Below are 15,373 nucleotides of genomic sequence, written 5' to 3'. Positions count from 1 at the left end.
TGAGATACTAAAAAATTTCTGTGCAAGAAAGATGAGATACAAAAGTATGAATCTTTGCTTTAATGTCCTCACTCCTCTCTGTTCTGTCCACTTTTTGACCCCATGGACAGAGCTATCTGCTTGCTCAGATTCCAGTCTCTGGCACATCATTTTGAGTTAAGTTGGCCACCAGGAACCAAAAGTAACAAGAAAGGAAGAAAACTGGAACTGTAATTTAGCACTGCACAAATAAACATGCTCTCTGCTGGTTGTGGTAAAGGTTAGGAGAGTTGGAATCTGGCAGGCTGTCAAGTGGAGGACGCTTCTGAACTGTAGGAAGCTGAACAAATAGATAGTCCAGGGACTGAAAAGCCCTGGGCACAACTAAACCCAGGCTTCCACCTGGGAAACCATAACTGGCTAAAGTGACAGAGCATGGTGACAGTGCTCTTCAAAGGATCTCAAGGAGAATACTGTAGTTTAAAACATAGTATCAGGGCCATGTGAAATACATGTTAATCTTATTAGTATTGGTTTGTTTACTTTTAATAATGACATCTACTGGAGATGGAAATGGAAAGAGAAGATGATGTAAATAATGTGACATCTGACTCAAGAATCCAAGGAGTGTAGGGATTACATGCACGTACACCTCCATACAGACATTCAGATTCAGATAGAGAAGGCTGATGATCTGACAGTTAATAAATGATGAAATACTTTAATGCTGGTTGGTGAAGCTGCTGTCCTGAGCTCCTCAAGTGCCCCTTTCTGCCTCAGCATCCCCTCACATTACAGCGGATAAGGGGTTAATACCAGCAGTGGGCCTCTGGGACTCCTAACCTCCACATTAAGGTCTCCACTTGGATTGACCAAGAGCTCATACTAGATTGGTTGCTAAATGTCTTGACATCACCCCTGTATATAGATGTATGTTGCGTAGAACTACCTGCATATTATGAATTGTCTGATGAAGAATTATCTGCCACAGGATCACCTGGGCCACTTGTCAAAGATGCAAATGCTCACTGCATCTCTGGGACTGGGCAAGGATATATGTTTTAAACTATCCCCCAGGTGATTCTAGAGCATCATGTCAAATATAGTCTGCATTTCCAGGCATGGAGCAAATCTGTCTTTCCTGTATTCCATCTAGAGGTCAAGTTCTTTGAAGAGAGGATCCTAAGTCCCAACACTATGCTTAGCTTAGTGCTGTTGACAGATAATAAAGAGGTAGGATCATTGATTCAGAAGCACATGCTGAAAGGATAAGTTAGGCCTGATGATGATATGATGATGATGATGGTAATCCTGGTGAGTACCAGGTACTATGATAAGTGGCTTAGATGCGTCATCTAATTGTATCCTCTCAATAACCCGAATAGGTACTGTTATTATCTCCATTTTGTAATGAGGAAGGTGAGACTCAGGATCTCATCGTTGGGAAGAAGCAGGACTCCAACCTTGGTCTTTCCGATTTCAAAACCTACACTCTTTCTTATTCACTAAGCTGTACTGGCTCTTAGATTAGAAAACAATTCAACAGGCAATTTATAAATCAGATTCTTTGGAGTTAATCTCTTCAATTTCTTTTTGTTTCAATTTCTTTGTGGCATTTTGTTAACTATGTGGAGGGAATGTAGGCATGGAACATGAAGAGATTATAAAAGCTATATTCTCTGCCTTGCAGAAACCAAGGTGAAGGAAATTGAATATAGAAAGTAGAAGGTATATATAAATAACCCCCAATACTTAAGAACCACTGGAAACCTTTAAGCTAAATGAAAATACAATAAAATAATAAAGTACTAACTGACAAAAAAAAAATTTAGAACATTGCAGCTGTCATTGGACCTTGAAAATTGGGTTAAGAAGAGAAAAAGATTTTGAGGTTATAGCTAGAAATCGAGTAACAAGGAAAGGGAATCAAGACAAGAACTCATTGTCGAGAAATAACGAGGGCGACTGCGATTTTAAAAAGATCATCAAGGGCCAGCTGATGCCTGGACTTGACAATGGGCAAGGCAAGCAGTCAGGACATGGAGAAGTTAAGGCAGCTCATAAGAGGGAGTGGATTGGAAGGATAACTGAGCTTTATATGCATTCAGGTTTGTTTGAAGTATCCTGCCTGGAAGCTGGGATTAATGAGATCACAGAGTATTATAATTTGATTCTGGTTAAAGCATCCTTATGTACTGAACTTAATGAGGAATGGCTAATTAACATCTTTTGAACTTAAGGAAAAAAAGGAATATACATCAAAATTGTCTTTTCAAGGCAAAAACAAACACAAAATCAAAGTCTGGATAAATGGAATCAAAGAGCTTATTCAGATTTTAGTAGATCAATCTCAGTGCTTTCCTTTAGATACAATAACTTTCTAATCATCCTTGATTCCTTCATGACATATGGAGAAGACTAGATTTTATTCTTACTGGGATCTGGGCAAAATCCCCACTTCTCATCTCTTTCGTATCGGCTGGTCGTGGCACACCACAGCAAGTTGTCTTCCCGCCCTTCCCGGGTACATTCATGATGCCACTGCCGGTTATACTGGAAGGGAAACATGCACGGTGTCCCGTGGGCATTCCCTTTGATTGTATACAAATCTAGGAGAAAGAAAAGGACAAAGTCAAATAAGTAGTATGTCAGCTTTATCTTTGGAAACTGTCATAAAGTGAATGCATTTTTTATCGACTGAAAACCTACACTGGGCAAGGCCCTCGCTTTACCACAGTGAACCCTCAGGACCTCAGTGTCTAGTATATGGAAAAGTGCAAGACTGAGTGCTGTGTTCAGGGGAAATGCTGATAAATGGTTTGTTTGTATGTTTATCTCCTTGTTTATTCACTATGGTGCACTGCTGCAGTAGCATACATATTTGTGAATGGAAGAGAAGAAAAAATTTATCTATTTATTATTATTATTTTTATTTAACTATAGTTGATTTACAATATTGTGTTAGTTTCAGGTATACAGCGTCAGATTCTTTTCCATTATTGGTTATTTCAAGATATTGTATGTAGCTGGAGATTTCACTTTAAAATATCTTCCAGTCCCCAAATACATCAGCCATCAGCATCTGAATCTCGAGGTTCATAGGCATTTATTAATTTATTCATTCAGCAGACATCTGTTGAGCATTTAATGTGTCCAGCACTGGGTATATGATGTAATAGTGAACAAATGAGTAAAAGTTGGCTTTCATATGGAGCTTCTGTTCTAGTGGGGAGAAAAAAAGAGAAAGCAAATGTACAAGTAAACATGTAATTTCAGGTAGTGATAAGTACCATGAAGAAAAACAAAATACTGTAAGAACAGAATGACTGTGTGTGTGTGGGGGGGGAAGGGGTGGAGGTACTATTTTTGATAAGGTGGTCAGGGAAGGCCTCTGAATAAGAACCGGGGGAAGGGAGGTTTAAGTCTTTGGAAAAGAGTTCTTGGGGCATAAGGAGCAGCAAGTACGGGGGACCTGCGACAAGAACCGTGCGGGGTGGACGGGGAGGAGGAGGGAGGCCCAGTGCGAAGCGGAACCAGGAAGGGCACTGGAGCGTCAACCCACAGAGGGCCGGCTCTGCCACATCACCTTTACCCTGAAGGCGGTGGGAAGTCATCAGTGGGTTTTCAATGGGAAAGTCACATGATCCGATTTTTAAAGACTCACGGGGTGCCCAGTGGCAAACAGAATGTACACAGAGAGAGGGCAAAGTGGATGCCCGGCTGGAGGCCCCTGCAGTGGTCTAGGAGAAAGATGGCCCTGCTGAGTGGCCGGCTGGCTGCTCCCTCAGAGTATTTCAATGATCAGTCGTCCTTGGCCTTAAGCAGGAAACAACAACTTTTCATGACTCAGCTGGGGCTTTCTATAGTGAGGGGGATCAGGGCCACCCTCAATTAAATCAGTAGGTCCTGGAGCGAAAGGGCTGGCTGTGGAGATTCCCACCCTCTCCCACAGCTGGCGGGGGAAGGGTGTTGCCTGAGCTCACTCCACACCGTCAGCCCTAGAGGTTGAGGCTGTTAGGAACTACTGGTATACCAGGACACATCCTCTTGTTTCCATCCTCTGCCTTCTACTCAGTCTTCCTCTGCATGCATTGTGAGTGTGGGCATATGGCTAAAATGTTAACCTGGAACAAAATGCCAAGTTCTTCCTTAGAACTGTAGATTATTCAGAGTGCTGGTTTGCAGCGCTTGCTTTATTGTAGTGAGTCCTGAAAATGGCTTGCTCTTGGCTCTGTCTCTCTTTACTCATTTCTCGCAGGTACGGGAGAAAGTCTTGCTTGAGATCTCGGTAGCTCCTTGCTCTGCTTCCTAGAGTTCTTAGAAATAGAAGCTCTTATTAAGCCATAATTCTACAGAGCACCACGAGGGCAGGGACCACACCTGTCCTGTTGGCCTTTGTAAATCAGATGCCCCGCACAGAAAGTCAGTGTTCAATGAATGTGTGATGGACGGTGAATGGGTGGATGAATGAATGAAGAGAGCTACAAAACAATACCTGACAAACAGGTTTGAGGTTTCAGAATTTCAGAACTAAGCTGCTTTCTTTCTCTGTTTAAAAATACCAAATATCACAGAACTATGGAAAATGAAAACACCTCCCCCTACCCACCACCAAAACCATGCTTTCCTGCTCCCCGGCACACACCAAATAACCCCTGACAATAGTCTGCCTTTAAATGCCTTGTAACATGGGACTTCCCTGGCAGTCCAGTGGTTAAGACTTCGCCTTCCAATGCAGGGGGTGTGGGTTTGCTCCCTGGTCGGGGAGCTAAGATCCCACATGCCTCGGGGCCAAAAAACCAAAACATGAAACAGAAGCGGTATTGTAACAAATTCAATAAAGACTTTAAAAATGGTCCACGTCAAAAAATCTTTAAAAAAATAAATAAATAAAATAAATGCCTTGTAACATGACCACCACACGGATGCCAGCCAGGCCTTAGGAGGCACTGAGGTGCCCTGCAGACACACTCTATACATGGGACAAAGTTTCTACAATAAAAGAATTATTGACAGGAGAGGCTCTTATTTTCATCCTGAAAGTCTAACTTCAAAAAATCTTTTCCTTCTATTCTTATTTTCTTTCTCCCTCGTCCTCCTGTTCTTTCTCCTTTCCATTGATTCCCAAAGTTATTTAAGTGTTTTCTCTTCTAGTGCCTTTAAATTCACAGTTCTGCTTCTTTAGCAGAATTTAGCAAGCCCATTCCAAGACTCCAGTAATCCTTTTACAATAAGCGAATAAGCAACTAAATTGTGTTTAGTAGAAGTGTCTGGAGGTTCTAGGTGCTGTGTACCTCTTTCATATATTTTACAAATCTTTACTTATGGGCAAACTTGCTAAACATATCATTTCATGTGTACTTTGGTTGAAATTCTTTTTTACCTTTGTGCAGATATTCACAAATGCCTCCACTGCCTGACGTATAGGAAACCCACTTATGATGATATTTCCAGGAGGCCACAAGCGTGTTGTCGTGCTTCACCTGGACCATGTACTGGAGTGGGCCGGTGATCATCTTCCTGTTACAGCGCCACTTCAAGGAAATGTGGGTGGAATCACACTCGTATATGCTCAGCGGCTGCTCTGGATTAGACACATTCAGGCCCAGGCAGCCGCTGCCTCCGATGTTAAAGAGGCGGTGGTTTGAAACCCACTTCCACAGCATGTACTTGTTGGGTGGTTTGCAACTCTCCAGGGTCAGTGTAGATTTGCCAGCTTGAATGCATTTCTCGAGGTTCTCACTTTGGATAATGAAGATTCCTTTATCTGAAACAGCAAAATAGAAGATATGGTATAGAATCTTCATATATAATTAACCAGTGTCTGGAGGATCCTAATGTGCATGTCTGAGCTGTGATATGTCACACTGACAGCTGTCGCAAAAAGATCTGAATTTAATGCGTGAGGTCCACCACGGGGGCTTGATTTGCACAAAACAAAGGAGTTTCTTGGGAAGCATACATGGACTTATTAGAGCTAATGGAAAACCTCTGGTCTAAGACTGCATTGGCCCTCCAGTAACAAAGGATGCTTGTGAATCCACTCCGGAATGGTACTGATAGAAAAGGAGATTGCCACAACTGAAGAGAGAGCAGGGATTGGTGATAATACTCAGCGCTGCAAGGGAGAGACATTGGGTGCCCAGAGGCATGGTGACACTTTGGTTTTCTTCAGACAAGTGCCTGAATGTTAGGAATGTGGCAGCTGAATCAAGAGCCACTGAAATGAAAATTTCCACCATCAAATTTCAGTAGAAAACCTAAAGGATAGAAGTTAAGGGCTGCTTTGTGTCTTGATACAAGACGCAATGCTGGTGAGAAAAAATGCTTCTCCACATTTGTTTTCTGTGCTGGGTCCATCAGGAGTAGAAGGGTGGGGACATACGCTATGGGGATGGCCTCCTCCTGGGAACATCCTTGTTGGGCAACAGCAGACAGATGCCCAGGACACTAGGTGAGGCCCCTCACCTAGGTACATGAGAGGTTGCAAGAGCACTGTGACAGGATAGAAACCACACAGGCCACGTGGGAATGTGGAGGAAGTAGACATTTTGTGATATACCCCTGAGCCTCTAACCTTTGGGAGCCAGAAGAAGAGATTTGGGTGAGTTTCCTGTGGAAAAGCTGGCAGGGCCCAGCCAGGGCTTAGTGGTATCTACCTGCCCACTACCTGACTTTACCTCAAGTCGCTGGCCTGGAAGGCACCTATTACACAACAGTTATGAACATGTCCTCCCACAGGTTTTTTGAAGGTGGAAATCATGTCTGATTTCTTTTGTCCAAGTTCAGAGTGTCCTGAGCACATCGTGGAAGTTCAGTAAATGTTTGATGTTGATTAAACACGCTGGCAGCTGCTGCTTACTTAGGCTTAAGGTTGCTGGGTTACTCAGCTCAGACTGTCTGGTCAGGTCCAAGAGCTCTTTTGTTCTCCTATTCACTAGGCTCTGCTCTCACGTCTTACTTCCTGTCCATTCTTCAAAAATCTAAAGGGACATTATCAGGTTCCCTTAAAACGGCTGTGATTTAGGGCCAGGTGTGTGCGGTGGCAGGGCCATAGTGGACACAGGCAGAGCCTTCTAGAGATTGGGAACACTGCAGAATGAGCCTCCTCGTGCACTGGAATGTTTCATTTAGGTAAAAGTTCTTTTTGTTTTTCTAAAGTTGCTCAGGCCAAGAAGAACTGATTTACAATAGCCAAAATCACTTAAGACACTGTTGAAAAAAGATTGCCAGTGTATTAATGGAAGCTATACTTCATGTAATAATTGATAACCTTATTTATAACCATATATTTGAGGAGTTGAATTAGTTGTCAGAAAATTGCTTTGATCACCATACACCAGAACAAAAGAGAAAGGAGTCGGGGCAGGGGGCAGAGAATGAACTGTTTTAGGGAGATTTCATTTAGATCAGGAAATTTGTTTTCCTAATGAAGCCCATGTCTGTGTGGTTATTAGTAATAGTCATTCAAGATCAAATCTACCTCTCGCCAATGCAGTGTGGACTCTGAGAATTATTAACCTTCTCTCCAGCTCTCCTATTCACCTTTCCATGCCTGGGTAGAATGTTAACCTTAATTTCTGTTGTAATCTACTAATTACTTTCTAGCTAGCCCAGAGTCCCATTAATTTTTCACTAAAGGATAATTATTTTACTATAATTGTTCTGTAGTTTAGCTTCTATCTAATATATATGTTCAAATATATCCAGCTCTGCAACTCACTGGCTGTACCATAGCCCTCTGGGCCTCAGTTCATACACCGAAGATAGGTGGGTAGACTACCTGGCTGGTGGTTGAGAGCTCTGGAATCAGACAGATCCGCCACAGACCAGACTTGTGACTTTGGGCAAATTTCTTGATCTCTGTGAGCCTTGCCTTTCCTCTTTGAACTAGGAATATGTATGATAGTCACCTCATAGGGATGTTAAGGGTATTCCATTAAATAACCCTTGCAAAGCACAACACGCGCTACCATGGCACGGGAAGACCTCAGTAAATGTGAGTTGTAATTCACAACTCCAACAACGCAGGAGTTGTTGTTATTATTGCCATTATCATCTTTCTGGCTTCCTGGTTCTTAGTCTGCAGATCCAGCCGTAGGTCTGGTTGAACACCTGTAGAGTACTAATTTGAGCATACCCCCAAAGACTTCTAGCATTAGCACAAAAGCTCATTTTTACTTTAGATTCTGCAGCACATAGTAGGTGTAGACATTTTAGTTAACAATCCAGAAATACCATGCTATCACCTTTCATGGAGGAAAAATATTCCTCAGATAACCAGATGACAAAATCTTTGTCTCATTTGTTCAAATACACGTGTGATTATGAATTGAGTCTTCATCTATTCATCTGCCACGCTGTCAACCTGTAAAGTCTATACTGCAGCTCTCTTACAAGAAAGACAAAAATGCTTGATGTTGACCAGCAGTCTATGCATGGGTAAACGAGTGGTCTGTAAGTAAATGGACATGGAAATTATAAATCACTAAAATTTGAGGTGAATAAATAATGTTTTAAAATATCCAAATTATTAAGTGTTAAGAGAAAAGGAGTGGTAGAATCAGAGCTTCTGTAGTTTTACCACTGGTCATAAAAACACCTTTCCAAAGCAGAAGATATTAGACAAACTTAATTCCCTACTGCTCAATTTTAGGGTGCTATCATATTTCTAAGCCCAGGTACCTTTAGGATGTGGCTTTGGAAAAGTTCCTCCGAATGTATCATAAACAAGTAGCTCTGGCTTACCAATAACAATAAACATGCCATCTCCAAAAGAATAATATGTCACACTAAGCTAAAAAACAGCCCAATCCCATTTTCCCATTAAGCTATAATAGAATCTGGTCCTAGCACCATTAATCTCCATAAATTCACTGAATAGAAAACAACTGTTTTCAAATAGACTATGAGGAGACCCAATATAGGTATCAATATTTGGATTATTATTATATGTGTATATGAGTCATCTCTAACAAAAACATAATATGAAAATAAGCCACCAATCCTTAGTGTCTGTAGACAGATTTCAAAAAGGATGAAGATCAAATGTGGGAGGAATCAAGATTGATTATATATGTCAAGGACATCAGTTCTGCTTGAACACTGATTAAGTGATTAATGAAGTACTGCCAGAATTACTAAATCTCTTTGCAGTAAAATGCTATTATACTTCCCTTCATAATTATAAGTTTAGAAGGAGAAAAAGGATTGGTTTACCAGAAGTAACTTATAAACTAATTTTCATCCTTAAAAAATAAAATAAAATCCATAGAAGATAGGGGCTCTACTTTCTACTTCTGAGTGCCTTTTGAGACGAGATCATTTTAGATCCACCCTTTGGCCCCTCAAGATGACATGTATTTCTAAGGAATAGAAGGTGAATTTATTTATTTATTTATTTATTTATTTATTCATTCATTGAACAAGCATTCACTGGGTGCTGACTATGTGGAAGGCACTGTGTAGGGTACCAGAGATAGAGGAATCATTTATCTAAATATCTGTTCTTTAAAACTATATCTATTCATTCTGGAATCATGGGAATTCTCCTAGTTAAGGAAAAGAAGGGAGTTCCATCAGTTCCAAAGAAAACATTGTAACTGCACTTCAAATAAGCCCTTAAAAACAAGTGATGAAAGATAAGAAAAAGAAAATAGACCAGAATTTAAAACACTTGACTGGATCTTCAAGTGATGTCATGTGTGAGGTGGACATGGCACCTCAGTGGCATCAGACCTTTCTGGGTGGAGAGTGTGTGTGTGTGTGTGTGTGGGTGTGTGTGTGTGCACGTACTGGCCCATTTTCTGGGGAGGGGACAGCAGAACAGCAGCGGAAGGAACATGGACATAGCAGAGGAGACTACCTACCCATACTCCCAGAACCATGAACTTCAGCGCCGGATGGGACTGTAAAGCTCATTTAACTGAATCATTCTTACACATTTTTTTTTCCAAATCCATTTTTTTCTTAGAAGTTTTATATTGATATACTTAGTGAAAACCATATAGGTCTAACTCTATTTACATCCATTCATTTATAACCTAGAAAGCAGAAAATGAGCTGCTGTAGATTGTTGCCAAATTATTTGAAGTGGGAGACTTGAAATTTCAAACAAACATTAACTGAGTGCCTAATATGGTGGTGTGTTAGGAGCCCTGCAGATAGAAGGATATATGTGCCATAGTGTTTGCCCTCGAGGAACTGATGTTCTCCCTGGGGGTACATCATGAAGTGTACAGGAAGAACTATAACTTAATGCCAAAATACATATTGACATAAGAGGTATAAGCACAATAAGGTGGAAGGCAGGAGTTAGAAGGGGTCACTTTGGCCTAGAAGATCAGAGAAATCAATCAATCAGTCAATCACTCTCTCACAAGAACACACACACACACTTTCATTCAACAGACATTTGATAGGGACCTAATATTTGTTGCACATGGAGGTACATGGGTGAACTAGCCCAGCATGGGTGCCTGTCCACATTACAGAGGGAGGGTTCAGGTAGTGCAGGAGGTATAGACGGAGAGGTGAAGGGTTGGGCCGGGGGCACTGTGGACAGAGCAAAAATCATCAAAGCTCAGAGGTGATGAAAATAATCAGCTCTAGGGTGACAAGAGCCTCAATATCTAAAAGTGTTTGGTGGTTGTAGAATACAAAGTTGGAAAGAGGTGGTTTGGGGCCATTTTATGAAGAGCTTAAATTTTATTCAAAAATTTGTATGTTATTCAGATAAAGGGAATTTTTGGAACAAGAGAAGGCATGACTGAGGCTGTGGTGTGGAAGATGAACCAGGGTGGTAAATCATTCGATAAAAACATTTATTGAGCATTTTTGTGTGCCCAGCACGGTTTTAGGAGAGTAGAGGTGTGAGAAAAATGTCCAAGTTCCTGTCCTGGAGGAGTTCTCAGCTGGGATGAGACAGCCCACGTGCAGAATGGAGAACAGTCTGAAGACTATTGCTTTGATCCGGTAAGAGAGACAGAGGTGTCAGTTCAACTGGTGGTGATGAGAAAGGAAGGGAATGGTTAGACTCTAGTCACTAGAGAGAGAATTCAAAGAGGGAAGAAATGACAGGATTTGGTGATCGACAGAATGGGAGGATTCTGGAAAAGGTAGTTGCAATCACTTGTTTTCTGGCTTCAGGAATCCGATACACTGTCAGATGCCGGCCAATCCCTATGATACCATGAAGTTGGAGAATAAAGCCTGGGGCTGCGATTAGAGTTGGAAGAGTGCCAACTGGGGGTCCCTGCAGGAATTTCCTCTTGAGGCCCTTCCACTTCATGCTCAGCACCCCTTCTGATTGCTTCCACCCGCCTTTCAGTGTCCCCTTATCCTTTAAACAGCTACTCTTAGAACTGGCTGAGGTATGAAGTGTTACGTAAATCAGATACGATTTGAAATGTTAAGCCTCCGTGAGATGTATGTTCTTCTGATTGAAAAAAAACCAAAACACTTGAAACAAACAACGAAACAATTCCTAAAGAAATCCTCTTTTTATGGTGGACTTTAGGCAAGCAAAGGGTTTTCTGGTGTTTAATAAATAACACCATGACGGTGGCACCTAATCCAACCGACGTATAAACCGGCCTCTGGGCCCTTCCATGTTATGGGAACTGGAAGGAAAAGCTCAAATGCACGGTTCATGTCAAGTGCAATATTTAAGACAAGCTTCCTAATAGGAAGCCCACAGCTTGCCCACTGCACTCCAATTTCAATCTCCTACTCCATTCCCCTGGGTTTAAACCTCTTCTACTCCATCTACCCACACAGCTGGTGCTGGGCTCAAGCATTTCCTTCCCCGGATCATCTCTTGAATCTGTCCAGTTCCTTGCTCTTCTGACAGTATCTCAGTTTCGGCATGGAAAGGGTCCAGGAAGTATGGGGAGGGCATCTCTGCCCTGAAACCAATCTAAAGTTGAGCAGCTTCTCTCTTGAGATGTATTGACATTTTCCAGCTACACAAATTCAGGTTTGTCCTGTCCAGTGACTCAGATTCAGATTTGATTGTTTTCCTTACTTAGATTACTCTGTAGCAGGAAGGGATGCTATGTGGGGCTGAATCAAGTCCCGTTCATGGCTGAACGATGCAGAGAAGCTGGATTCTTAATATGACTTTCCAAACCAATAAGCAAGGAATTTCTGACGTTTGCAGCATGCAGCATGTGCATTGTACTTGAAAGGACAGAACAAAGTGAAAAGTGTGTTCTGTCCTCCTTGGCCATCTCTGCATGAATACTTGCATTTTTATCCCAGATCATCTGAGATTTGGTGTTTATCTCTTGACAATCTGACAGCATTTAACAAAGCCCGTGGCTTCCTAACAATTGATTTCTATAATCAACTAAAAAGTTAAGTATGTTTTAAAATATCCCCTTGTCCTGTCTCAGAACTTCTTCTCTTTCCCTGCCCTAGCATTGTCCTTGACTTTGAGCCTTCTTTATTCTCCTGCACCTTCTGAACCTGGATAATCACCACCTCCACAGGCCTGTGGGACCCCTCTTGCTAAATCTTTTTACATGTCCTCTTCCCTTTTCTTCCTAATCTCCCCAAATCGTCACTCCAAGTTCCACGAGGCATACAATACTCTTTCTCGCACGCAGGAAAAATGAAACCTGGTTTAATCTGCCCCACCGGGCTCCAGTTTTGTCAGGATTCAAATTGCCTGTCACCAACCCCTGTGTGAAGTAGATTAACCCTTCCAGACTATCCTTGCCACTCTGCCACTCTCATTCCCTCCCCGCCCCCCCTCTTCGTCCATCACATTTAGCAGTAAATCTTCTGACCTCTGCAGAAAATCTTCTCTCTTTCAAAGTTCTTCGCTGTGTCTCTGTATCTTACCAGTGAATTTTTAAACTGAGTTGAAAACATTTTTCTTCCTTTTAGTTTTTAGTCTATTCCTCCATCATTTTTGTCTTTATTTAACTGGAAAGTATCTAACAGACATTCAGACATTGCTGGTGTGAAACTCATTATTCACAGCGGCTCTGTTAACATCTTATAGACTGTGCTGAAAATATACCATCTCAGTCACCAGGGAGTCTTGCTACAGAAGACCATGTTATGGCAAGAAACAATAAGACAGAACATTGTTAAACTTCCCTCAACATGTCTTCGTGTGGAAGCCCTGGGGGATATGATTCAAAGACTGGGTCACCAAAACAAACAAAAGCAGAAAACAACTCAGCCAACAACCAAACAACCCTGGAAATGATGTGACGTTATTGAAAGCAGAAGTGTTCACACTGAGCTATCCATCTTGTCTGCTTTGAGAATATACTCAAGAAAAATATGTATTAAGTGGGAGACAGAAGTGAAAACACAACCAAGGGACTTCCCTGGTGGTCCAGTGGTTAAGACTCTGCACTCCCAATGCAGGGCGCCCAGGCTCTATCCCTGATCAGGGAACTAGATCCCGTATGCCGCAACTAAGAGCCTGCATGCCGCAACTAAGAGCCTGCATGCTGCAACTGAAACTCCTGCACATGGCAACGAAGATCCAGCATGCCGCAACTAAGACCCGGTGCAGCCAAATAAATAAATAAATATTTTAAAAAAAGAAAGAAAAAGAAAACACAACCAAATCCAACTCTTAATGGTAGATATATTGTTAGTCCTTGTACTTGTTTGCTAAGGCTGCCATCAGAAAGTACCACAAACTGAGTGGCTTAAACAGAAATTTGTTGTCTCACAGATCCGGAGGTTACACGTCAAAAATCAAGGTGTCGGCTGGGTTGGCTCCTTGGAGGCCTGTGAGGGAAGGATCTGTTCCAGGCCTCTTTCCTTGGCTTGTAGATGTCTGTCTTCTCCTTGTGTCTCTTCATATCATCTACTCTCTATGCATATTTCTGTGTCCAAATTTTCCCTTCTTAGGTGGACATCAGTCATATTAAATTAGGGCCCACCCTAACCACCTCATTGTAACTTGATTACATCTGAAAAGACCCTATCTCCAAATGAGGCCTCATTCTGAGGTATTTGGGGGGTTATGAATTCAACATCTTAATTTTGAGGGGGACACAGTTCAACTCATAACAGTCCCATGCTTCTTATTCAGCTACGTAATTCACAGAGCCCAGAGTAAAACGAAAATGTAGGGCCCTGGAGGGGACAGGGAAGTCCAGTCAATCTTCACTTCCCGTGGGCCTGTGAGGGGTTGCAACCTCCGTGGCAGAAAGCTCTGGGAACACGCTCAGTACCTGGACTGGGGACAGGTGATAGGTCCCCACTCAGTACCCACGGAACATGCAATGGTGCTGCCAACCAGGTGGGGACAGCAGCCTTGTCCTGCCCCCAGATACCACTGGCCGTCCACTCCCAGGCCCTGGGCCTTCAGTTTCCCAGCCCCAAGGCAACCTGTTGCCATGGTGGGCGGAGCACAGGAGTATGGAGGGGGAGGCTGAAAACCCACCCAAGGAAAGTGGGGAGGTGACGTGAAGAGGGCCTGAGATTTAATCTCTTGGTCTGTGCGCCATTGTCCCACAGGATTTCACACCCAGAGCACAAATTCAGAAATAAAAATTACCAAGAATTCCAAGACCCCAAACCACAGAGAATTCAACCCCAAGGGCAAGGCCCTGCTGAGCATGGAGCCCTACGAGACAGTTCTGGTCACACGCCCATAAAGACTGCCCTGTTAACTGGCCAAGGCTAACACTGTGGAAAAAAGACCTCGGCAAACCACAGAGCACTTCTTTTAGGGCAGAACTGCTTGAGGTTGAGAGTATCTGCCTTAGTTTCTCCATCTGCACAATGGGCTTAATTAATTATAGTGCTGTCCTCATAGGATCCTGATAAGGACTACCTCAGTCACTATGACACCTTTATAAATGTTAGTAAAAGAAAAACAAATCTTAACTTTGGACATGGGTAGTGAAAAATAGCAGCAAAATAAGACAACAATGTTTATAGTTAAATGATTACTTTGAATTTTCTGTTTATATTTTCATAACCGAAAAGGAAAGTTCTCAAGAGCGTGATGCAAAAAGCCAGAAGTAATGAAATTTTTTCATTAGCATATTTCTTTGGAACTGTAGTAGTCTGGAAAGTATAGTAAATTAGAAAGTCATGTGGCCCGCATGAAAGCAGAAAACTCTTGTCTATTTTGTTCAGCTCTGTATCACAGAACCCAGTTTATAGGAATTCTCATAAAATTCCTCCATTTTTCTTGAATGACTTTATAAAATATTCTACCCTAAGTGACTTACTGTAGTGTTTATAAGGTGTTCTTGTGTTTGTTTCTTTTATGAACTGTAATATTTCTTTTCACTCTGATCAATGAAAAAATATAATTTATGTTCCAAGCTTTGGTTTGGAACATCTCCTAAAAGGCTTTCAAGGATAATTTCTAAAAGAAGATGGAGACAAGGGTCTATAAATGTCTCAAATA

The 15,373-nt window shown here is 42.0% G+C and overlaps 1 protein-coding gene across 1 annotated transcript in view; it reads right to left on the bottom strand.

Annotated features, from left to right (window-relative positions):
* PLA2R1 (phospholipase A2 receptor 1) overlaps nt 1-15,373 on the bottom strand; it is a 130,677-nt gene that overhangs the window by 110,434 nt on the left and 4,870 nt on the right. Inside the window, 2 exon segments of the mRNA XM_082395228.1 lie at nt 2,415-2,588; nt 5,363-5,746. Coding sequence (XP_082251354.1) covers nt 2,415-2,588; nt 5,363-5,746 — 558 coding nt within the window.

Source organism: Balaenoptera borealis (genome assembly GCF_965194805.1).
Source record: "Balaenoptera borealis genome assembly, chromosome: 6".
In the NCBI taxonomy this organism is placed as follows: domain Eukaryota; kingdom Metazoa; phylum Chordata; class Mammalia; order Artiodactyla; family Balaenopteridae; genus Balaenoptera; species Balaenoptera borealis.
The sequence above is the reverse complement of the archived record's forward strand: the minus strand, read 5'-3'. Positions and strand labels throughout refer to the sequence as shown.